This window comes from Melospiza melodia, chromosome 1 (genome assembly GCF_035770615.1).
Source record: "Melospiza melodia melodia isolate bMelMel2 chromosome 1, bMelMel2.pri, whole genome shotgun sequence".
Lineage (NCBI taxonomy): Eukaryota > Metazoa > Chordata > Aves > Passeriformes > Passerellidae > Melospiza > Melospiza melodia.
The window spans coordinates 119079429-119105152 of NC_086194.1; the positions used below are offsets into that span (position 1 = coordinate 119079429).

Consider the following 25724-nt stretch of genomic DNA (forward strand, 5'->3'; position numbering starts at 1 on the left):
ATACGTAGCATTTTAAGCAATATAAATGTAGTGTTGAAAAAACGTATATGGTTTATTTTTGTTTTAATTGAAATTTTGAATGCAACAAGGACAGCTGCTGAGGAAATATTTTCCCTTTTTAACAGTAAATTTAATAGACGCCATTTGCTCCTGTAAATTTTTAGGACTGTTTATTAGTATAACTGGTATGTTAAAAGGTTTTTAAAGAATTCATATTTTATAATTATGAGACAATTTGTACAAGAAGAAAACAAACATAATCTATTTTATTTTTCCTTGAGGTACTTCGGTTACACAGGTAACAGCTACAGATGCTGATGATCCTTCTTATGGGAATGGTGCTCGTCTGCTTTACAGTCTTGTTGAGGGACAGCCTTATTTCTCAGTGGAGCCGAAGACAGGTACTACAAGCAAATTTGTACCCTCATAAACTCATAAAATGGATGCAAGCAAAATTGTCTTTCTTGATTTTAACAAAGATCAGCTGACACCACTCTACACTCTTACATCTCTGCATAGTTCCTAGAGCTCAAAAAAATCAACTTTTCTTTCTCATAGGAAGATGAAATTCTCCCTCTCTAGAAAATCCAAATTTTATTAAAAATTTATCTTGTTAAGAGTTAGATACTGAACACCACACTTTATAAATTGATCTAGGAACATTTCTGAATCAACACCTCTATGGCGCATCATGTGATATTTCTATCTGTATGTTGAGAAACGACAGATACGTGACATCCCTCCAAAAACCTAATTTCTGAATAATAGACATGTCTCTACATGGTAGAGGAAATACATGGAGTATTCTGCTCCCCAGAACTCTAAATATACAGAATGGGTTTGACACACAGTGTACTTTCTACCATGAGGACTACTAATACCCAGTATAAGAACAGTTGCTCTATGCACAGTTTAGAAGGAAAATTCATAACTGGCTGCAGTGATACATGTTATGTGCATATTATACTATAAACCCATGTCAGATGTTGAGAAAAAAATGAGACTTATATGCCATTGTATTATTTTTTCTATTTTTAGGGGTCATTAGAATGGCTTCCGAAATGGATAGAGAAACAAAAGATCAGTATTTGGTCATCATTCAAGCCAAAGATATGGTTGGGCAACCAGGAGCATTTTCTGCAACAGCCACTGTTACCATCAATCTCTCTGATATCAATGACAACCCACCTGAATTTCAGCAGCGTGAGTAGAGACTAATTACAGTAATGGAAGTCTTGAGGAAATTTAGATCCACTGTATCGCTGTTAGGTTTGCAGGTTGGTCTTTTTAGAACAGGGCTGCGCTTTAAATTTAGCATACAGCTGTAAAAAAATAAAGTAGGGGAAAAAAACCCCAAAGTCCTCACAAAAACTCAAAAACCAAGAGGAAAATAAAATCTATCCTTTCAAAACTCTCAACTCTGCTGATTTTACTTACTAATAGACTCTTGAGACAAATCATTAAACTGCTCCCTATAATTTGTACAGCCTCAGCCTAAAATCTGGAAAACAGGATATTTAGCATCATTTTCACTCCTCTTCTTTCTTATTTTCCTCTCTTCTTTTTTTCTGATGCATGCTAGAGAGTTTTTGGCAAATTATGTGAACCTCTCTGTCCAGGTAGTTTGTAGTAAATGCGGGAGCTGCTCATTGGGCTACCAGGAAAAAACTGCACTGTTGGGAAGTGCTGTCCTTGGCTGTTTTTTCACCCTGTTTAGTCATAGAACCATAGAATAATTTGTGTTGGAATGGATATTTAAATGTCATCTAGTCCAACCCTCCTTGGGCAGGGATGCTCAGAGCTGCATTCAAGTGACCTAGAATTTTTCAGGAATGGAACGTTCACCTCGTCTCTAGGCAACCTGTGTTGGTTTTCATCACCCTCAGAGTAAAAAACATTTTTCAAATATCTAATCTAAACCTTCCCTCCTTCAGTTTAAAACCATGAGGTGTTTTATTTTAGTCCTTAGCCCTATACACTGATGAAGTAGGCCTGAGAGCAAAGGGCTCCCAAGGGAGAAGATTGTCCTGCCCTGCACCCAAAATCTATACAATGCCAGATCACATCAATTGCTCCGGTGGAAGCTGGGACTTTCCCCAGCTCTCTGAGAACCTCAAGCCACAGCACTATTAACCATGGCAGATCACTAAACTTTGCCAGTTTTTGTTTCTTTAGGACTCTACTACATGAGTGTCTCTGAAGAGGCTCCCGTGGGCACCACCGTAGGCAAAGTCTTTGCAGAAGACAGAGACATTGGGGACAACGCAGCCATGGACTATTTCATTGAAGCAGATAGCCCAGATGTTTTTAACATCATTACTAACGAAGAGACTCAAGAAGGAATTATCTTACTAAAAAAGGTAAGATCTCAGCAACTTTTAAAAAAATCTCTAATAATTGAAAGAAAATCCTCAAGCAAGCTGGATGTGCAAGAAAGTTCTACTGCTTTGGATTCTCTTATTCTTTTTATTTAGGCTTTGTGATTTGATTGGAATATTACAAGGGATAAAAAAGAAAAAATGCTTTTCTTTCTGTTGACATTTTTGACTCATTCCTATTACTGCTGAATATAATAGCGACAGCCAGAATATCTTAATGTTATCCCTAACTGTGCCACACAGTGTATCCCGTTGTGAGAAAATGTTCTACCTCTTCTGTGCATTGCCTGTAAAATATTTATTAATAAATTGCAAGCAATATCACCTCACTTCCAATGTCTCCTGTTAACTGACACAAGAATTTATTAATATATTAGATAGTGGATTTTTTGTTGGGACATAGTTTCAAAAAGCTACTAAATACAATCAAAAAAGACTAGTTTATGAGTTAAAAAAAATTAATGTTATTTGATACTGTGTAATTTATTTTGGAATCACTCAGAAAGATTTCTCAGTCATCTCAGGGATCATCTGAAAGGAAGATAGAGTTCAACAGCCTAGTGAAATGTAGGCCCCTGAAGAATTGAATGCTTTAAGTGTAAAAGTTTTTGTTTGTTTATTTTGTGGGATTTTTTTAGTTTGGGAAGCCATTTATTTAGTAGATTTTTTATTTATTTATTTATTTATTTATTTAATTCAGAAGATAAAGACTATCTAAAATTTTAATGAAATTATGTGTCATTAGGGATGATATTCTATGGGAATTCTTTTTTACAGTTTTGCTTGACTGCAGCATTAAAGCCAGTGTGAAATGTGAAAGAAACAAGCACATTTGAATTTGAAAGTGTTTTTAGCATAAAAAGGAAACCTTAGAATTAACTTCTAGTAGTAATCCTTTTTTTAAACAATCTTAAAAGAAGTACAGCACTAGTTTGTCTTTAATCTCACACCATTTATTGAACTATATTTAATTTAAATATGAAGAAAGAAATATTCCAAATCTCTCATTCTTAACAGAGAGTGGATTATGAGAGCAAAAGGAGATACAGTATTCAAGTAAAAGCTGTGAATCGACACATCGATGAGCGTTTTTTGAAAGAAGGACCATTTGAAGACACAACCATTGTCAAAATCAATGTGGAAGATGCTGATGAACCTCCAGTTTTCACCTTGGACAACTATGTGATGGAGATTGTTGAAGGAGCTATGAGGGGCGCACTGGTTGGGGCTGTAACTGCCAGAGATCCAGATGATGATGAGAGTCCAGTCAGGTACCTGTCTTAAAATGTGAACAATTTGTCACTGTATCCTGCTTTGTCTAGATTGCATAGTACATAGTGATGTCAGGGAAATGTAGTTGGTATTTCCAAAGCATATTTCTGTTCCTTACCACAGCTCTCAATTACAGTTAGCCGTGCTTTTATTGTGATAGCCAAGGTTATTGCTGTTGTCATGGTTTAACCCACATTGGCAGGTAAGGACCACAAAGGCACTTGCTCACTCCTACAGCCACTGGGATGAAAAAGAGAATGCGTAAAGTTGTGAGAACTCATAAATAAAATAAATTCAAATAAAGACAGTTGTTAATTATTATTTTATTGATAAGGATAAGGATAAGGATAAGGATAAGGATAAGGATAAGGATAACGATAACGATAACGATAACGATAACAATAATAGTATCAAACAAAATAAGAGATGGGAAAATCCCAAATCTACAACAAATACCTAAGGAAAAAAAAAAAGTTATGCAAAAATACCCAAAACAATTTCTCACCATAAGCCAACTGACACCTAGCCACTCAACCCAACAACAGCAGATTCTTCTTTTTATACTATCCATGATAAATAATTTTGCTGTCTCTTAAGGGAGAAACCAGGTAATTATCTTTACCATGGGATTTATAACTAAAATAGCTTCTTGAATTGCCTGACATCACTATGTACTATGAAATTCAGAAAAAGCAGGATACAGTGACAAATGGTTGAGACACAAAATAATTTATGGCGTGTAGATTTCTAATAGGAGAAACACATATATATTATGCTACAGCTTCAGAGCTGTAGGTGGTGATTTGTTACGATTTTCCATTAATTTACTGTTATTTATGGGACTAATAATAGATTATATTTGAAAAGAAAAAAAAGTACATAGTTTGCTTTTTTTTGTCCCCTCCTCTAAAAGGGCTCATTTGGTGGTTTGGTTAGCTGACTTCAATATCTTCTGTGGAACAATTAAACATTAACACAGATCTATAACTTCTTAGTCAGAAATGTTCTGGAGGAACTGGCTTCAAACTGAATATGTCCACATAGTTCTAAAACAATGATACAGGTATTGCATCAATGAGCTATTTTTGAATAGAGTACATAATTTCTAATAAAAATATATATTTTTGAGCTAAGTGCCAAGAAAATGAATCTAATTTTGAAACCATTCCTATCATAAATGACGGCAGTACTTATAATTTAGAAAACAACTTCTGTTGGTTTGTGGACTCCAGGTTTCAAACAAACAAATTAAAAAAAGATGTGCAACAAAACCTCACTATGTTAGTAATAAAAAATAAAAAATACCTAATAAAGTTTTTCTGAAAAATTTTTATCAAGAGTCAGATTACCAAAAAATGCCCAAACAAAATAACTATGTCAGAAAAATTATAAATACCTCAAATAGAAGTTTATAAGTATCCAAATCTTTGTTTAAATTATAAGAGCTTTCACTTATAGTATTGTGCTGGTTCTTCAATTTATCTTCTTAGTGATTTTTAAAAGAGACAAAATGTAGCTATAAATAACAAACTAGAGAGTCATTTACAGAAAGGCTTTGTCAAGCAGAATTAAAGGTACAATAAAAAGGAAAAGTTGCATGTGGGCATTCCAAATTGGAGTGGAAAAAATCTTTCAATTATTCAAACAGGTTTTATTTCCGTGAAATAGACTTTATTTAGCAACTGCATCATATGGTCTTTTGCTTTGTAGACCATTTTAACAGCAGTAAATATATTTTGCATTATCTTTGGTTGTCATTTCAGTTGCAATATCTTTGGTTGCTCTTCCAGTTCATCTTTATCCTGCGACAAGCAGTTAGACTTTAACAGCTTGAGTGGCATGCGTTTATGTATGTGCACATGTACACATCCACATATCCACAGCATCCAGACCCTTTTTGACAAAGACTCAGGAGCACTGAGTCTTTCCTGCAATCTCCTGCAGTAGGATTTTGTACTCTGCCTTAGTGTCACCTCATTACAAATAGTTGTCTGTCTTTATAGTGCCCCTTCCCTTGGCATCAGAGCATGTCAGCAATGATAAAATAGATTTGCTATTATACCTCCACTTAGATGTTGGTGTTATTCATTTCACAAGTGGCAATTTTGCTGTTTCTTTTCAATGAAGTCATTCACCTGCTGGGAGACTGACTTAGAAGTAAGAATGAATAATGCATTTCAGATTCAGTTCATATTAATATAGATCTGAGATGTATTTAGTTTTATATAAAGAAGAGCTTTGATCGTGGCAGAACTGAATTTTAAATGTTTATACATGTACATTTTTCATGATTTCCGATTGAAGCAGCACACATTTATATGCATATATGCACAGCTCTGTTTCCTCAGCTGACAATAGCTTTCTATATCGTTGCCTCTGATGGAACTTTACAGTACTACAGAATGTCTTTCCTTTTTTTGGTGCAGGTACTCCATTGTCCACAGCAGTGATTTAAAGAGACTGTTCAGCATCAATGAACACAGTGGAGCAATCATTGCCACTGAACCTCTGGACCGAGAGAGAGCTTCTTGGCACAACCTAACTGTTACAGCCACAGAAACAAGTGAGTAAGAAATGTAAGGAACGCTGGGGTTCTTACACTGTGAACTGTAATTATCCTCTGTATGTGCCTTCTTTTAAGTGGAGAATATATTCTTCTTTGTGATTATATTACTGTTGCTTGCTGCACTAAGGAGCATTATTAAAATGATTAGTTAAATAGAAGTGGAATGTATTTGAGCTCCAAGGTTCTGTGCTTTTTCATAAAAGATGACCTTATGAAAAAAGAAATTGTAGTGGGATCGAGAGTGTAATGCTTTCAAGTTACACTGAAGCATAAGAATTGCTCCTGCAGTGCAAGATCTTATGTTAAATTAGACCCTGGTTAATTTCACACCAGATTTTTGACTTGTGTGAAATTAGCCAGGGTCTAATTTAACACCAGTCAGAAACCTGTGGCTCAAATTAATTCTGAATGTTAAGGCCTAAATCATCTAGACGTCTATTCAGGGACAATTAGAGCCTTGAAGCCCCCTTTATATAGATTTCACCTGTCAATTTTGTTTGAAAGTCAAATGCAAATTACCTCTGTTTGTGTTTTTGGTGATCTGTTTCCCCTGAATCTGGGACAGCACTAGAAATTTAATAGCTCCTCATTTATAAGGCAGTTTAACAAGATTACTGGGATATTATTTAAAAACTATTCCCATTCATCCTCAGGAAGGAGAAAAAAATATGAAACTAGAGTAAAATCAATAGATCAGACCTATTTTGCCAAATACTCTTAGCACCTGTTCTTTACTCCTGAATCTCAGTTAAATGTCATTTATTGCTATGACCACTTTAAACATACATTATTCAACTTCAATGTTGCCAAAATGGGGACTTCCCTGTAGAACATTACTGCTGGAAGTCTACTATAAGATAGTCAGTATCAATTTTCATTGAAGTCTTTAACATCTTTAACTTGTATTTAGGAATTAATGGTACTATCTTCCCTTTCAGCCTCTCTGTGATATTTTAAGCATGAATTTCATTCTCATGTTGTTGGGCAGATAACAGGTGTTAGCAAATTTGATCTCTGGCATGTCATGAACGGCTCTATGGAAACACAGCAGGACAACTTTGGCCTAGACTTTTTTGTTTAGTTGAACAATAAAACAGGAGGGAACCAAATGTTACAAATTATTAACTGCCTCCTGCAGCAAAAGAAATTGAGATTTTCGTGGTAATGAAATTTATTTTAGAGAAATAGAGACCCCATTATGTTTGAATTCTTATTCTTTATTTCTTTAATGATGATAAGGTCACTGTCTATAATGATATGTTCAAAAGATCTGAAGTTACATCATCTTGGTCTGGGCACACCTGAAAGGATTTGTATCAGGAACTAGCAGTATATTATTCCTTGAAATACAGTTATATGTACTGTGTGCATGAGACATTTGGTGGATGAAATTGTGGCTCCACCGAAGCACAATCAAAATGTCATTAGAGTTCATCCAAATGAGATGCTCATTGTACCTTAGTCAAGTGTTAAAACTGTGTTACAACAGGCTCCAGGAGCCTGTTGATATGCCCTGACATTCATACACTAGACAAGACTTTTGAGTCCATCGCAACAATTGCAGGGATGGGAGATTAGTGAGAGAGGCTTGACTCTGTTATTCTGGACCTGTGATGTGGATCATCCTATTCTCATGCCATTGAGGGAGCATGTTTTAAAATTATTCAGAAATAGGGCCTAATATTAAGTTGTTGGAACTTAAATGTGAACAGGGAGAACTTGCAAACTTTTGACTCTCCCCTTTATGCCTAAAGCTCAAGAAAAATCAAGTTTCCTTTCGTAAGTTTTTACTTGGTTGTAAGAAACTTTCACCGAGTTCAACGATGAAGCACAAACTATGGCGTTCTAATCCTGCCGGAGAGGAAGAAATCTTTAAATCATTACTATCCAATTGACAGTCAGTCAGTACTGGTTTTCCCTAAGCTCAGTACCGGGGTCAGTTCTGTTCAATATGCTTTATCAATGATCTGGATGATTGGACTGAGTGCACTCTCAGTCAGCTTACCTATGGCACCAAGCTGGGCTGTGGGACGTTCTTCTGTCGAAGGGTATAAAAGCTCTGCAGAGACATGTGGGCAGGCTGGATTGATGGACCAAGGCCACTTGTATGAAATCCAACAAGTTCCAGGTCCTGCACTTGGGTCACCCTGCGTGGCACTGCAGAGTGGCCAGAAGGTCCTGGAGCATATCCAGGAGAGCAAAGAGAGAGAGTGAAGGATTTGGAACACAAGTCCTGGGGGAAGCAGCTCAGGGAGTTGGGGTTGTTTGGATTGGAGAAAAGGAGGCTGGGAGGAAACTTTGTCTACAAGTACTTGAAAGAAAGCTGCAGGGAAGTAGGGGTCAGTCTCCTCTGTCATGTAACAAGTAAGAGGAGAAGAGGAAAGGGCCTCAAGCTGTACCAGGGGAAGTTTAATTAGATACTACGCGCGAGGGCATATGTGGCCAAAGGTCCGGCTAGCAGGAGGTGAAAGGCCGACGCCTCTGCTGCAGCAAAGGCCAGCCCCCCTTGGCGTCTTGGCCTCGGGCTGGGCTGGATCGCGGACTGGATTTGCACGCTGATGAGATGAGGAAAGGAGCGACCACTTGCTGGGGGTGGAAGTCAGTTAATTGATGGCAGGTAGACACCAACAGACAGCAGGCACCGACCAGCAAATCGCCAGGAGCAAAGGGTGAAGCAAGGTTTTAAAGGCAAGGGGTGGAGAAGGGAGGGATGCCAGCCAGCCAATAGGGAAAGGTATGGGGAGGTACATAACCTAACTGACATACAAAAGCAACCAATAAATACAAAATAAAGGAGGGGCTCCGGGACCACAGCCAACCACAACCCCCAGAGAGAAGAAGGTTCTCGAAGACTAGGAGGAGTGGGGGGTGATTGACTGGGCCCAGGGAGGAGGAAAAGTTTACTTATAAGGACAAATAGGGGAGGACTGACAAACTGGGGGAGCAGGGGTGACCATGGAAACATAACTGATAAAGGGCTTGTGGCGGGAAAACTGGGGAGGACAGAACCATTTTACATAAAACAGGGGGGAACAATACATAAAATAGGGGAGCAAAACGAGAAACTTAAGAACACACTACAACAATACTAGTGATTTTTTTTTCTGCAATAGGGTTGTCTAGCATTGGAATAAGTTTCCCAGGGAAGTAAATGAATCACCTTCCCTGGAAGTGTTCAAAAAACCTGTGGATGTGATACCTGGTAAAAATGTGGGTGTTAAAGTGCTGGGCACTGCTGCCATCTCTTGTCCCCAGCAAGCCTCTCCTGCCAAAAGGCAAGCTGAGTTAGCATTTAGGCCGTTCAGTCAAACCTCCACTCAACACTCACCACAGCGGTCTCAGCAATAGAGGCAAGAAAGGCTCTTTTGCAAGGTTTTATTCCAGCAGAGTAACACTGCTACGATAGGACAAACCCGGAAAAAGAGGATCAACCATGGGGATCATGCAGCGTATAAAGGGAAGGGGTGGGGGCAGAGCTAAGGGGTGGGCTGAGGGGCCTGGCCACCAGGGGTAGGGGGGGTGACCACCAGGGGTACCAAGCCAGTGACAGGGGAAGGAGAAAAGGAGAAATCCAAGGAAGTTGTGACACCCTGGGGGAGACTGTTTTTCTCTTTGGGTGGGATGACTCTATGATAAGTACTTAATGTTTCCAGGGCTGAGGGCTTGAGGATTGACCAAGGGAGGAGAATTCATGGGATACCTCAACCTGGGGTCATGGTTTAGTAGTGAACATGGCAGAGTTAGGTTGACATTTTGACAATTAACTGAGAAGTCTTTTCCAACCTCAATTATCTATGATTTTGTGATCAGTTTTACTTAATACTGTCAGTCCCAACAAAATTAACTCACAACAGACAAACGTCATTTTACTGCTGAGCCTTGCAGGTGTCCTTTCAGGGGGGTCTCCAGACTTGGATACAGGACTGATGTTCTGTGATAATTTCAGTATGGATAATATAAATTTAAAATTAAATGTCACCCTGCCTTGGTCACATATATATTTTTGTTGATAAGCTTTTAACTTTTTGGAGTAGTCCTTTCTTAAAAAACTATTTAGGTTCATTTCTTTTAGGAAGTAAAGAAATTTACCTTAGCATAAATGATAGTCATGCTATAAAAACATGAATTATGAAGATAGCATTTATTGTTGGTAGTAGTGCAAGTATTATTGTTATCATTACAGGTTTATGTTTACTTGGCTCATGTCAATGTAAGCTTTCTTTAATCCCCTGCAAATACAGAATTGTGTTTTGTATATAGAGATGGTCATTGCTTTTATTTTCAAGTTAATAATACAGATCCCTAGCAATTGAGGTGTTATCTTAATTTTCACATTGATCCAGCGTGTTGTGCTTGACATCCTCTTGTCTTTGTCCTTGTTTTTCAAGTCCTGATCTCTCTTGTAGAGATTGTAACAAAAAATTTTCTGCTAGTTGGGAGATATTTAGATATTGTACGATATGGGTGCATTAGCTGAATGCATGTTGCCTACCTTCTTTTCAAAATGCAACTAATGGAGTAACTCTGCTTCACCAAAACTGTAATAACTATAATTAAATATTCACCAGACACTGATTTCAAGAGTGACTTTGCAATATGCTGCTCCCTCCTAAAACAAAACAGCTGTGATTTCAGAAAAATTAAAAATTTTCATATTGTTAAAAACTTCCATAGATACAGAAATGAGAGGAATGGTCTTCCTTTGTCATTTAACCCTATACTAAGGAAAAAAAAATCCCATCATGGCAGCCATGGTGGTACAACCCAAATATATTGAAGAATTAGAAACAAGGCTATTACAAAATCACTCCTGCCCAACCCCCCCAAAAAAAAAAAAAAAAAAACCAAACAAAAACCAAAAAACCTGCAACCTTTCTTGAAAGAATACAGACGTGATTCCAACAACGTGCTATCTAAATGTTTTGTGTAAGCAAAGGGTAGGCTTTAAAGCCAATATAGTACCCATGAATGCTACAAACAAGCAAGGTAAGAATAGGCAAAACTAGCTGGGTCCTTCCTGTATCATTTTCTATACAACTGAAGCCCCCAAAGGCATTCCCTGCCTTCTGTTAAAGATTAAAAAGCTCTCCTTTGAAAGACAATGTAGTCAAATCTCCGCCCTATACATCCAGTTGCGACTTTGGCAAAAGAATTAAGGTAACTCCTACACTCTTTATATTATTTCTAAAAGGAATATATGCTACTTTTTATGTTTATCTAGAAGAAGCTGAGCACTATTTCATTGCCTATTGTATTATATGGACATTTGATTCAACAGGAGAAATGTCATCCCACAAAGAAATATTTTTGGAAATGAGTCTGACAGATCACAACGTTTGGTAAATTAGCACAGCTGTAATGACTTCACAGGAGGAACAGAAATGTGAAACTGCTGAGCATCTTTGCCTTTATCTCTGTGGTACTTGCTTTTCCTGCTATTTCCTTGAGCAAAAGACTCGAAGCTATCAGCATAGATTCCATAGCATCCAAGAAAACAAATGTTTGCTCAAAGCACCTAGTGTATTATGCATTAACAAAGTATTGTAAGAACCAACCAAACTCATGTAGTTTGAAAAGAGGCAGAGAGAAGTACATTTAGTTTTTTTCTTAAAGATCCATTTGACTAATTTAAATCAATGCCTTAAGAATTTCTGGACATGTGAGATGCAGTGACACTAGCACTTAACATGAGGCATATTTTAACTATAATTATTGATGCAGTCCTTGTTTAGATATAGGTGACTAATGTCTTGACAGACATTTAGGCTGAAAATGTTCAGTATTCCTGGAATATTTTAAGGTTACTTTAATCACTGGAAAACCATCTTCATTACCCAACAACACATCCAAGTTAACGTGAGCATTGCTATGGCAGAGGAACTTTTTGCCTACAAGAATAATAATAACTTTCACTGTAGAGAAGCAGATATTTCTTAAAGCTATGCTGTGTAAGTTAGGATTCAATATGCTGATAGGTAAAGGACTTCCAAGAGGTATCCAATATAGAATCAAAGAGTTAACGAGTAGTTTGATTTGGAAGGAACAGATAAGGTCATTGAATCCAACCATGAGCCCAGCACTGCTAAGCCCACCACTAAACCATGTGCCTGATGCACGATCTGTATCTGGCACTATAGATACCTTCAAGGATGGTGGCTCAACAACTTCCCAGGGCATCCTATTGCAATGCTAGACAACCTTTTCCAAGAAGAACATTTTCCTAATATGCAATCTAAACTTCCACTGGTGCATCTTGTGGCCACTCATCACTTTTTACTTGGAAAACAGATCAACCCCCCAGCTCCTTGCAACCTCCTTTTGGGCAATTGCAGAGAGTGATAAGGTCTCCCCTGAGCCTCCTCTTCTCCAGGTTAAACAACCCCAGCTCCCTCAGCCAAGCTTTGTCCAGCTGGGCACAAGTTGGCTCATGTTGAGCTGCTGTCAACCAGCAGACCCAGGTGAGGAATGCTGCTGACCTGTTTGCAGGCTCAGCCAGTAGCCGTCAGTCACTCGGATTGACACAGACAAGGCTTTGCCTTCAGCAGCACCTACATACAGGACTCCCCCTGTCTACAAGCACAGGCAGCCCACTCCCCTCTTCTTCTGGGAAGGCAGAAGATCACTAATGCAGACATATACACACATGCACAGCACTCTCCAGATTCACAAGCACACACACACTCATGGATCCCTTCATACCATCTGTTTGCCCAACACCCCTTCCTGAATCCCAAGTCCTCTTATCTAATTCAAAGGTCTCCAACTCGCCAGCCAGTGCACACCTGATGCTTACTTGAAACCCACGGAACTCACATACTAATCCCTCATGCACCCCAGATTTGCAAGTCCTCCCTAAGTGTGAACCTCCCAAGCACTTTTCCTGGACCCAAGGATCCTTAACCATTGTTCAGTCCAGTTTAAAGTTTGTCAGTAAAAGCATACATGAGCCCCACACACACCTAGTCTGAGGAGGGCACAGACAATTTTCCCCTGTGCTCCTGAGTCAGTAGCTGGCATCACAGACCCCCATCCTGCTCCAGTATCTGGAACCAATTTTCATTCACACATACGCAGTCACACCAGTAGCTGCCACTTAGTCCTTGCAGCACACATACATATGCAGAGAGAAAGAGTGAGATTATGCAGAAACATGGCTAAGAAAATGTTTATTAAGAAGATGTAAGTTGATAGAACAGACTGGTAAGAAGGTGCAAGGCTAAGCCAGACAAATGCACTGTCTGGCCCTGTTTTGCACACAACCAGCCCCTTCTATACCCTTTTCTAGCTGAACTCTGTTCCTCTCTGCATGGATCTCATGGGTCCATAAATCTCCATAGAGTCCCCATTTTCTCAGATCTGGGGTATCTCTCATTTAAAGTCTTGCCAGTTACAAAGTCCAAGTTGATCTAGCCGGAATTGTTGTCCTGTGTTTTCTGGATAACCGATTAATTACCATTAGATTTGTTCCTTGCCATAGTCTCTGTGTTCATTTTGTCAGGTCTGTCTCTTGGTTTTGCGTCTGTTTTCCTCTTTTTCTCCACTGGTTTCTCAATTGTCAAGACCACTGATCTGATGGAAAAAACTTTCTCACACCACTTCAGGTGCCCACATCAATTAGTATACCTGACCAGGTTACGTCCTCATCATCCCCTCTCTTTATCACTTGTCCCACAGGTTTTTGATCCAGTATGTTGTTCATGGCTTCCTCTTTGTCTTATTAACTCGTATTTAACTGGAAAAGCACCAGATACCCTTAGAAGAGTCGACACTTTCCCACCACATAACCTTAGATATGGCTTGTACAGTAAATTCTTCTAAATCAACAAGAAATTATTTATTTTTTACTGATCATGTTTTATTTTTTTACATTTAAATCAGCTTCTGATTGGGTAAAGAAAAGCATAAACAAATCCAAAATTTTCTAATCTTTATATTACTTTAAAATATGTAGAAGATTATTCATAACTTTTTTTTTTATTTCTGTCTTTTTTTCAACCATTAGGAAATCCTGAAAAAATTTCGGAAGCAAATGTGTATGTTCAAGTTCTTGATGTTAATGATAATGCACCAGAATTCCCTAAAAATTATGAAACATTTGTTTGTGAAAATGCAGTTTCTGGACAGGTGAGCATGAAGTAGTTACCCATCATTTTTCTCACTACAATGAAGATTTGTTCTGAGATGTTTAGCATTGATTCTTTCAGTTCTGTGAGTACAGACTGCATTTTTCTATTTCCAAAGTTAATTCTGTTGATATATGCATAATACAAAATTTAAATTTCTGTACAGTGGTGTGTATTTTTTCCCCCTTTAAAAGAAAATCTGTATGTCTTGTTTGTATTTTAAAAAAAGTAATAAAGTACAGGCAGAAACTTCTGAAAAAATATAGGACACAAATTTGTTTCATGTTAGGGGCACAGTTGAAAAACCTGTGGCTGGTAACTTCAGCAACAACATGAGAACCAGGCCTAGACCAATTTCAAACCAGAGCCATTGTGTCCTTCAGATAGAAATCTTTTACTGTGAACTGAAATCAAATCCTGACTAGTTTAGCACAAGTCTTAAAATGTTTAAGACATTGCCCTCACAACACCTTCCCTAGCTGGTAGCTTAATTTATTGTTATATTTAACATCCTTCCCAGGAGGTTATTTTCCATTTCCTACTTGATATCCACACGAATGGGGTATCATCAGTCAGCTACCTCAATCCCCAGTTACACTGCTGTCTTTCCATTTTCCTCCTGTAAAAAAAAAAAAAAAATCCAGGATATTAAAAAAATTTTTTGGGGGTAGGCTTTTTTTTTTCTTTGGTTGGTCAGTTTGGATCTTTTAAAAAGAAAAATATATGACATAAACAACAACATCGAAAAATACCCAACCAAACAAAAAAAGGTCTATAAGAGGAAAATCATCTATATGTTTTTCCACCACTCTAAAGCATTATTTGAGCATTAAAAAAAAAGACTTTTAGGATATATGTGATGGTTCTGTTCAAACGTTTTGTTGTGTTAGTTTCTCAGTCAAACAATCTCTCTTTTTATGCCATTTTGGTTTATTTTGACCTCAATTACTCTGCGGTTAAATAAGGCTTTTCCTGTTTCTCAAATGATCTCTTTATGGCCTTTTGCATCCATTTATATATTTCTCTATCAGAAACTACTTTGTTTGTTCTGCATTTGGAAATCTTCCTGTCTGCAAAGGCTACCTCTGTTTAGGAGGTATTTGGAGTAAGCCATTTCTATTGGTCTTGGGGTATCTCTTTGACAGATAAAAGTGCAGGCATTAAATCAACTGCATTTCATGCTCCTTGGCTTCAAGACACCATTAATTAAATATGGATGCTTATAACATGGATATTTGTTATCCATGTTTTAGACTTGCCTCCAAGATAAAAACCCACGTGATTAATTTCTCAAGGTTTTTAGTATTCCATAGTCACCTACTGATAAATAATATCTGTATGCTAACCTATAAATAGCTACTTTTCAGTATCGATTACATATATATATTAAATATTTTGAGAATCACTGGATAAAACTGTTCTGCAAAGAATAGCAGTGTTAGCAACGCTAATAAATTCTTTAAGTATAGTACACTGAATAATTCTTTGACATTGCAATATATGAATGAGGATTCAATGTGATATTTTTCTCACCCTACAGAGAAGCATAATGTTAATTTTTTATTTTCATTGTTATAGGCTTTGGAGAATCACAGGCATCTTTAGTTTAGCCTGTTGAGACTGCAGCAGTAATGATAAATAATTTTCTCATTAACAAGTTATCTTAGGAAGAACAACAGGAAAATGCTACTGAAATGCATAATTATCACAGTCAAAGTTTATGATATTTTATTCAGTGTTTAAGATTAAAACAGAATTGTTAGTTGATGTATCTTCTTTGGTGTTAACTTTTTCTTTTTTTTTTTTATTTTTTACTCACAGATTTTTTTTTTCTCAACAAGAAACCAAAAGATTCAAATGTGATTTTATAGATGGCCTGGTTGTCCAATGAAAAATAAAATTTACATTTCAGAAGAATTAGCTTAAGCAATTAAATGACTTATCCAGGATATTACATACCTTTTTATCTTAACAATATTTCTGCAATCAATTTCAAGTAGCTATGGAATCTGCTTACATGTTAAGTTCAGATTAAAGATTGTGTAGCTACACTATCACACCTGTCTAGCCTTTTAGCTGGAATCAATGTGCTGAGAGATGTTTTCAGAGATGTTCTGCACTTCTGCAATTCACTTCTTTCCTTGATCTGAGCTGTGTCTCATTTCATGGGACATTCCAAAATATATTTGCATGAGTTTACAGTGTTTAGGGGAAAATGAAGGAAAGGCACTGCGGAGGAAAAGATACCACTAATAAATGAATGTTTAATTGTTTAATTCAATCTAGTCTTTATCTTGGTGTCAGCCTGGTTAGCTATAAAAGTAATGTAGAGTGAGGTTACAATTAAGTTATTTTTGCATAGCCTAAAACTATACTGATTTGTGATATAGAATATAAAACACACTATGAGTAAAAGTAATTGTTTTTCTAATTATCCAGACTCATACACTGTTAATAATAACTTCAGTCTAGATGAGAGAGCTTGCTTTGAAGTTTTGGATTTTCTGGAAGACTATCAAAAATCTTGGTCTGCTTTTATTGACTAAGTGCTGACCTTCAAGCCCATGCATGGTGTTTTTGTGCGAATTGCAGCTATGTTTAGCTTAGCCTCCAAAAGTCATTTAAACAAAAGGATTAGATTTCAGTCTGTGGGACTATAATCCAAATTTGACAATAAAAATGGATATAAAGAAGATAGATAGGTGTTTTTGGCATCATACTGAATGCATTCATCATGTTTATTAGACATTTTGAATGGAATTTTCACTATCCATTTAATGTTATTGTTTAGTACTGTCCTATAATACTGAAGTCAGCTGTATGCTACACCACAACTCAAGTTTGCTTTAAAGTGTTGAAAAACACTTTCACTGCACCACCACCATTCCATGAGCTGTGTTCCAAATGAATTGAACATGAAAGTTGCACTGTTAAATAGTCTTCTGTTCCACTACAGCTATAGTTATCATCAGATAAAATAGAACAGTATTATTAAGGCATTCAAACCTCTGAATACCTTTTGATTAGACTTTTTGACTTTATAACTGCATGTAAACACAGTAAATTATGACTACAATGTTCTATTAATTGTTTATATTTACCATTTAGGGGTGTGTAAATTTAGTACAAAACTTTGAACTTCCAAGGAAATATGCTTTACAAATAGTCAAAACACCAAGATGACCAAAGGTAACACTTGAGACATCTCATCAAGAATAAATCTCAAAAAAAAAAGGGTAATTTCCAAGTTATTAATAAATTAACTCATCTAGATGAGGCAGCTTGAAAGATTGATGTAGACTGTATCAAAATACTTATATGTGAGCAAGCTGGCCATCCATAATGTACCTATGCATGGTAATTTCAGCCCTTTTGTGAATATTGATCTTTCTTCCTTTCAGAGAGAAAGCTGATTTCAGCTGAAGATAAACTATACTGAACTACCTATATTCTGAATTAATCTATCATCTTTAATGCGTATTTATTCTAGTAATTCTGAGTTCCTTTAATTTGGGGATCACATATGAAGTGATTTTGATATTAAAGCTTGCATAGCAATTTTATTAGATTCAAAAATGTGATTGAGTATGCAGGAACTTTGAGTCAGAGATAAGAAAAAAAACCAAATTTATTTACTCAGTACTTGGCACATAATAAAATAATAATCAGTTACAGTGTAAGTGAAAAGTACTCATTTCCTATTACTTCTCTACATAATGAAATGTTGACAGAAGAAAAGAGAGGAAATCTTTAAACAAATTCTATGAGCATACGATTAATGCTAAAAATGAGTAGTTTGCTAAAACAGATCCTTTCTAGCAAATCATGATGCAAAATTGTTTTTACTAGAAGAGAAATGAAAGTGAGAGTTGACTGTTTATTATTTCATATTGCATGTTTTCTTCAACATTTACAAAAAGCATCTGAGCAGCAATGATAAGAAAATAAAAAGTTAAAAAACCCCTCAACAATGAATGCATCCTTTAGAGTGTAAAAACATGATGAAGCTGTGAAAGCAATGTATAATAAAACAAGCTCTTACACTGAGCTATACCTGCAGATGCACTGAGTGTAACATGTGATGTTTTGAAGCAGGGGGCACAGTGACCCATGGAAAATTCCTTTTTCTGTTTTATGTGGACCATGATTCCACGACATTATGTCTTAGCAAAATGACACAGGTGGGAGAATTTTATTAGCATAAAAAAGGCACCTCAGTGTCACAGCATGAGCTTTGTAATTGTTAAGTCTTTGCAGATAAGTACACAATTTTATTTATAGTTGACCAGAAACGTTTACAGTAGACCCAGATAAATCATTTGAATACTGTGCCAATTTGCTTTTCAAAACAGAAGCAGTTATCAACACTTTAATCTTTTACCTGCTCTAAACTCTGATGATCAGTAAATTTTATGAGACTGAGAAATATCTTTCTGCTTATAAGACTTCTGCCAATTTAAACAAAATCAGTTCTGTACTCTCTAAAAAAATGGGTGATTAGGTCTCCTACATATTATAATCCACAGCAGAACTCCTATCGAAGGATGTTTTGTGAAAACAAAACAAAGAAACTGAAGGGGAAAGAGAGAGGTGGTAAATGTTTCTACTTCCCTCCATTTCTCTAATGGAATTGCTAAGACTAACACATAAAGGACTCAAAATTCTACATTCAGAGTTCTTTAGCATCAAAATTAAGAGTACTGTTGTTCAGATAGATAATTTGTGCCTTAAATGGATCTTGGTTGAAAGCCAATAGAAGCAGAAAGGACTGCAACAAAGTAGATTTGACTTTTCCTTTTGGACCTCTCCATAATTCCAATAAATACCATTTGGAGTTCAGGAAATAAATTTCCAATTAAGTTTTATCAAGCTTACCTGGCAGTCAAATATTCCATAATCCACAAGTATTTATTTCCAAGATGAATAAATGCAATCAAATAAAATAAATAATTTATTTACAAGATGACATTCTGACAACCTGGGCTGGCATGTGTATAAGGAATTTCTTCCTCTTTCAGTTTGCCAGGGTGGGAATTTTTGTTCAGATAGATCACTCACAGCTGATTTACCATGCCTTGTATTCCCCTGTTGTTGCCATTTACAGTTACCACAAGTCCTCGCAGGGGAATTTTGTCCAATGTTCAGATTCTAAACCTTCACCTCCATTTAGGCGTAAAATGAGCATGTTCCTGTTTCCCATCTGTGCTTCTGGTTGCTTATCTTGTGAAAGCTTTCTTCTCTGCTAGGGCACTGAGATATTTCACTGCGTTCTTTAAGTCCTCAAAAGCCATTAGAAATTTAAATTAGTTTTTCAAAAAGAATCATGTGAGTTAATCTCTGTTTTAAAGAAATATCCATTTTTAAAATGAACCTCTGGATCTTTAAAGCTTCTATATTCATGAGACTTGAAATAAGAATTTTTAAAGCAAATAAATTTCAGCCATGTCAACACAACAACTGACATAACCTTGCAAAAGCAGCAATTCATCCACTATAATTTCTTTATTTATACGCTAAAATATAGGAGGTGTGTAAGCCTTAACACACAAGCAGTAATTGCAGTTTTTGAGAATGTGATACCAGTCCCCCTGGTACAAAGCTAGGATCTCCTAGGTCAGATGTACAAAAACCTAGGAAATCGGAAAAAAAAGAAGGAATTTATTTCACTCTGAGTGATTTTTCCTTCCCAGTCAGTAAAATCAGAGGCATTTATTGCTCTCTGCATATTTTATAGACTAACATGGGCTTTGTTGACTCTTAGTAGAAGAGCTACAGCAAGAAGTAAACAATAAGGATTTGCCCTGTCCTCACATTCCAAATCTTCCCCTGCTGCTAAGGTGAATCCTTAAAGGCATACATCTATATATGTATCTATATGTGTCTATATTTATAGCTAGAACAACCACAGGAATCTTATGCAGAATGGGACAGCACAGATCAAAGCAAGGGAAGGTAGTTTGGGTTTTTTTCAGTTAGCCACATTCTCCTTAGAATTTTATTGATTGAATCAGATATAGATTAAATGTGCAGATCCAAATACATATGTACAATATGGAAGTCAATAATGAAATAGCAAAACAGTATCTAATTCACAACTGATGTAATTTTATGATCTTCACACATTTTATACTCTAAAAAATATGTTTTCAAAAGATATTGGTAATACCTGGTTGAATGAAAACCACTTTTTTTTTAGTTTGTAGGTGGGTAATTTTTCTCTATCAAGTAACTGAACTAAAACCAAAACAGTTTGGTTTAAAATAAAACAAAGTAAATGTGGCCAAGATGTCTTTGCAGATCATTATTTTATTCTGCATAGTTAGTATATCTTAATAGACCCTGAATTTTAAGGACAGCCGTACGTACATTCATACCAAGATTTATCCTCATCTGTGACATGTAACCCACAAATTTTCAAGAAAAGCTAGTATGGTCTCTCATAGTTTTTTGAGGTAGATGGCAAAATATTATAAAATGTGTCCTTCTTTGCAGTTTAGACTGGATATTAAACTTTGTACCCTATTTCTGTTCATGTTGAGCTTACTCTGGGAAATACATTTTCTTATAAAAATGACGCCTGTGGTAGTCAAGGAAATGTTAGCTGTCAGTTTATCCTCATTGATTTCTTGACCTGCATTTTTCTAGCTGTATTTGCATCACCTCAGGTATTTTGTTAGTTCTGAGCAAAGAAAAAAAGTCCCTCGAGAATCCCTCTCCCTCATACACCATGACATCACAGAAAGTGATTCCTCTATTCCTGGCAATAAAAAAAAAAAAAAAAAAAAAAAAAAAAAAAAAAAAAAAAAAAAACACAACAAACGCAAACTAAAAACCTCAAGGGTGCTCATATTTCAATAGAGAGAAAATATAGATTGAAATAAATTTCACGTATGAAGAGGGAACAGTGTTAAGAATACAAATCTTTTGGTGTGTAAGCCACATTTTGCACTTTGCTGTGATGATTTCACCAAACTTGGCTTGCTTGAAAAGAAAAAGAATGTGTGATGAAGTTCTAGATCTTTAAAAAAGGATCTATCCAGAGAAGAGTTGTCAAAGGCACAGAGGGAGACCAGCAGTAGCCACTTCCACTGACTCAAAGCCCTGATTGTATCATTCAGGTGATTTGTGCTTTGAGAAAAGTTGAGGGTTCAAGTTCTTGTGTTCAAATACATACAGAGCATGAGATAACTGATAAAATCGAGCCAAAGTTCAAATTTGACCCTCTCTTTTCTGAAAATTGGCCAACTTCCAGCAGTTTGCTTTCCTCCTGATCAGCAAGGATGTTCACTAATATATGCAGATAATTAAATATTTACTGATAAATATAACAAATATAGACTTTTTAAAAAGAAATACTGCTAATTATTTTTACTATGTGGTTGTTTATTTACAGAGATGAAAAACATTCTTTTGAATGCTGTTATTTTTTATTTTATCTTGCAATGACTGTCTGGTTTGACAGATTTCTAAATGAAGGCTATTTTGTTTTCTTGAGAAAAAGCAGCCAAAAAATTCCATAATCAATCTGTTATAATATCCAGAATCAACAATTCAGCATGTGAACTTGTCGACGCATGTAACTTACTGGAGCCACAATATACCAGTTGAATGATGTCCATGTGTTCGTGGACTCAAAAGGAATGGGTTTTGCATAGAAAGATTTCTTCAAATGCAGAATGATATACTCTTCACTTGGATTAAAAAAAAAAAAAAGAGCAAAACATTCTATATATATATTTTTTTATGATTTATGGAGACTTCATTTGCTGCTGGTCATTAGATCTGGAAAGCATTTTACATTTTCTCAACATTTTAATGCCTACCTGTCTCAAATGGATGAAAACCTAATGCAGAGTACTTGCAGAATATAAGTCTCAATAAGCCTATTTGGGTGTTTGGTGAATATTTGCATATTATGCACTAAATACAGATTCGTGGATCATATCCTCAACATCAATAGTTTAATTTTAACATACCTGTTATATCCTTTCTATTGCTTTAAAGGACAAGGAAAATCTTTTACTCTTAAACAACTTTGTTCTCTTATTTTTCCAGCTAATTCAAACCATCAGCGCAGTGGATCAAGATGACTCCGCAGAAGGTCACCATTTTTATTTCTCACTGGCTCAGGAGGACTCAAACAGCTCACATTTTACTGTCAAAGACCATCAAGGTAGTGTCAGTCATGCAGCTTTTTAAGACCCTCCTATGGAAGATGCATTCTTCCAACAGGTTCTTAATTTCTTAAAATTTTCCATTTTCATACAAATTTTTGTCATAAAAATTAAATATGTTCTGAAGTCCACCTCAAAACAATAATCTAATAGCAACAAAGGGTGTATTTTCCTTTTCAAGTGACTAATGTAAACAGCAAAAGGCAGTTTTATTTCAGGGAAAGACAAAACAGCTGAGATGAAACATACACTGGTATTTCTTAAAAATTATTTTCTTAATGCTGAATATGGTGGTCATTTCCAACTTTCTTGTTAAAATTATTTGCCTGAGAAATAAGACCATTAGAAAGAGAAGATTGATATAAGAAGATTGTTATTTCATTAATTCAGCAAGGCCAACATTATAAACACAGATAACTAGGAATGGAATGTGAGTCTGCTGAGACTACAAAATAAAGCTTTGTTGGACTAAGCTAAAGTACACATTGTTCTTACTGACCATGGTAATTATTTGAATGCTCTGGCCAAGGGAACAAATCAATGGAAACGAGTTTTGGGGAGCTCCAAATACATTAAATGGCAAACTACCTCGCAATTATCTTCAAAGTTAGTCAATGTATCAATAAGAATTTCAGTTCCCATCTTCATCTCTCACTCCCTTCCAGGAAGAGATAGGTCATTATATTAAGGTCAAATTGTGCACAAGCCATGAGCCTTTCCCACCTTTTCTCTTTCTGCCCAAAACCCAAGCTGACCCTCAGACAAAGCAACCCATTCAGTTCCTTTCGATGGCTACTAATGGGGAAAACAAAACTTTTTGAAATATGATGCAATAAGATATCATCCTGCCTCTTTCTGCCACATCCAACAGAAATGGAGGGTTGAATTGTGATAGCCCTAAGGAAGAGAAAAAAAAGGCTGTAGATCTTTAGTATTTTATCTCAGAGTTACTTTCTGAACTATGATAGAAACCTAGAACAATTTACATGTGTGGGAGTTTAATTCAGGAGACTGTTTGTATAGATGTATTGTGCAAATACATCTATAATACAAGTTTTTCCCTACTACATATACACACGTGCAGTCTTTCATTCTGCCATGAGAAAAAATTCTGACATGGAAATATTTCTAGATTCTTTTTTCTTCTTTTCATTATACATGTATGTAGACAGGACTATTTTGTTTTGCAGCAATCTAAGTAACTTACTCTAATTGATATGCAGCAGGACCTCAATTTAAGCTGTTTACTGTGTTTTTTACAAAACAGATTTCTAAACACTCATACTTAAATACAAAGCAAAGTGGAAGCATCTAAATAGTTTTGCTATTTTAGGCAGTAGAAGTCCAGCTAACTCCAGTTTTTGTGCCAGGGAAATAAATAAAAGACCCTTTTAGTGGACTTTTTTCTTGCTTTTCCTTCTTTCCCTTGCCACCTGTTTTCACTATGTGCTGCTAGAAACACTTTTTAACCTTTTTGATTGACAAACTGTCTGTATTTTATCTGTGAACTTCTGGCTTGGAAGCAGCTGGATACATGGAACCATTTTAAGAATCAATTAATTAGTCTGAGCAGGTGCCAGCTACTGAAAAAGATGTTAACTTCTTTAGCTCTGAACATTAAAACTAGAGCTCCTCGGTCAAATTTTATGATTGACCCTGGAGTACATATATCACAACTAAATACAATTTATTCACAATTGACAAAATATGCACCAAATGTCAGTGCCTGCTTTTATGTTTTTAACTTTTGCTAATGTGTAGCTTTGCAGAGTATGATTGCTTTTAAATAGGTCAGATACCACTAAATATTACTGTTGTGGTTACAAGATACATAAATGCATATCATCATTATAATTTATTCTCTAGATAACACAGCTGGAATTTTCACAGGAAAAAGTGGCTTCAGCAGGCAAGAGCAGTTTTTTTTCTACTTGCCAATCTTAATTCAGGATAATGGAACCCCACCGCTGACGAGCACAAATACTCTCACTGTCACTGTCTGCGACTGTGACACGGAAGTTTACACCTTCTACTGCCGATACGGAGCTTTCATGTATTCCTTGGGTCTCAGCACAGAGGGTTTAGTTGCTGCTTTGGCTTGCATAATAATATTCCTAGGTAAGTACAAGTAAGAAAAATGACTTTGCTTCCTTTTACAGAGGGGTTGGTTAAGTAACAAAGATGGACCCTTGACTCAAAAACTGGAAGTACTGGGCCATTGGTAAAAACTGAAAAAAACCAAATGTTTAATTTCTTTCCTCTTTTCTTAACTATAATTTCTCCCTTCCTTTCCCCAGTTTTCAGTAAAGTTTGAATTCTAACATAATTTTCTAAAAGTTAGGTGTAGTTGAGTCATCGTCCTCCTTACTCTCCTGACAGTGCAATAACAAAGATTTCAGAGCCCAAAGTCTTTATTGATCACAGGTAAAGCTGAAGACAGCATTATCCAAGAAAATTTGCTAGTGTATGAATATATTAAAAGAAGTAGCATCCTACTTATTCTTCCTTAGGAATGGCAAATGTAGAACTGAGATCAATTATGAATAATAAAAGAAACAGGGAATCTGACATCAGCCAGAAAGTTCCAGACACAGGGAGCTTCTTTCCCAATTAAGGTTTCGTCTCTATACAGCATTTTCTCCAAATGCTGAGCATCTCCTTTTTCCTCTCAGGAGGCACCAGCTTAACTTCCAATACATCTGGGAATTTCTCAATATGAAAACTGGGATGGAGAAGGGTTCAAATGCACAGGAGTTTTTCTAGTACCTCTGTAAAGGGTTGTGCACAGCTGGCAAACAGCACTCAGAACCAAACCAGCAACTCAAGGTTGGCCGTTCTAGACACTAGCCATTTCTTGACTTCATGGAAAAGCCCAGGGATTCATCATATTCCTTTTCATCCAGGCCCTGGTTTCCAATTGAAGGCATGGGAATATACAATTAATTTGTTTTTTCTAGGCTTGCCTGCACTTCCAGAGTTGTCTTATTTAAATCTGAGCTTAGATATCTGCCTTATGTCTTTTGGTCAGTTTAAGCTTACAGGTCAATGTGCATTTCAAGTTTTGATTGCCGGTTGCAGGGTATCTGAATAGGTTCACTTTGTGTTATTGACTTCAGGATCTAAGGATCAGGCAAATTGCACCACTGCATTATCTTGGGTTCTTACAAAAAGGTTCTCTCTCCAGGTGGAATAAACCCATGGCATCTACTGG

The 25724-nt window shown here is 36.3% G+C and overlaps 1 protein-coding gene across 7 annotated transcripts in view; it reads left to right on the forward strand.

Annotated features, from left to right (window-relative positions):
- CDH19 (cadherin 19) overlaps positions 1 to 25724 on the forward strand; it is a 114751-nt gene that overhangs the window by 84516 nt on the left and 4511 nt on the right. For all 7 annotated transcript variants that reach the window (XM_063165558.1, XM_063165548.1, XM_063165544.1 and 4 more), the window contains 8 exons: positions 282 to 401; positions 1039 to 1203; positions 2176 to 2360; positions 3396 to 3649; positions 6077 to 6213; positions 14219 to 14340; positions 22395 to 22512; positions 24380 to 24631. In XM_063165558.1, the coding sequence (XP_063021628.1) occupies positions 282 to 401; positions 1039 to 1203; positions 2176 to 2360; positions 3396 to 3649; positions 6077 to 6213; positions 14219 to 14340; positions 22395 to 22512; positions 24380 to 24631 (1353 nt within the window). The remainder of the gene's footprint in view (positions 1 to 281; positions 402 to 1038; positions 1204 to 2175; positions 2361 to 3395; positions 3650 to 6076; positions 6214 to 14218; positions 14341 to 22394; positions 22513 to 24379; positions 24632 to 25724) is intronic.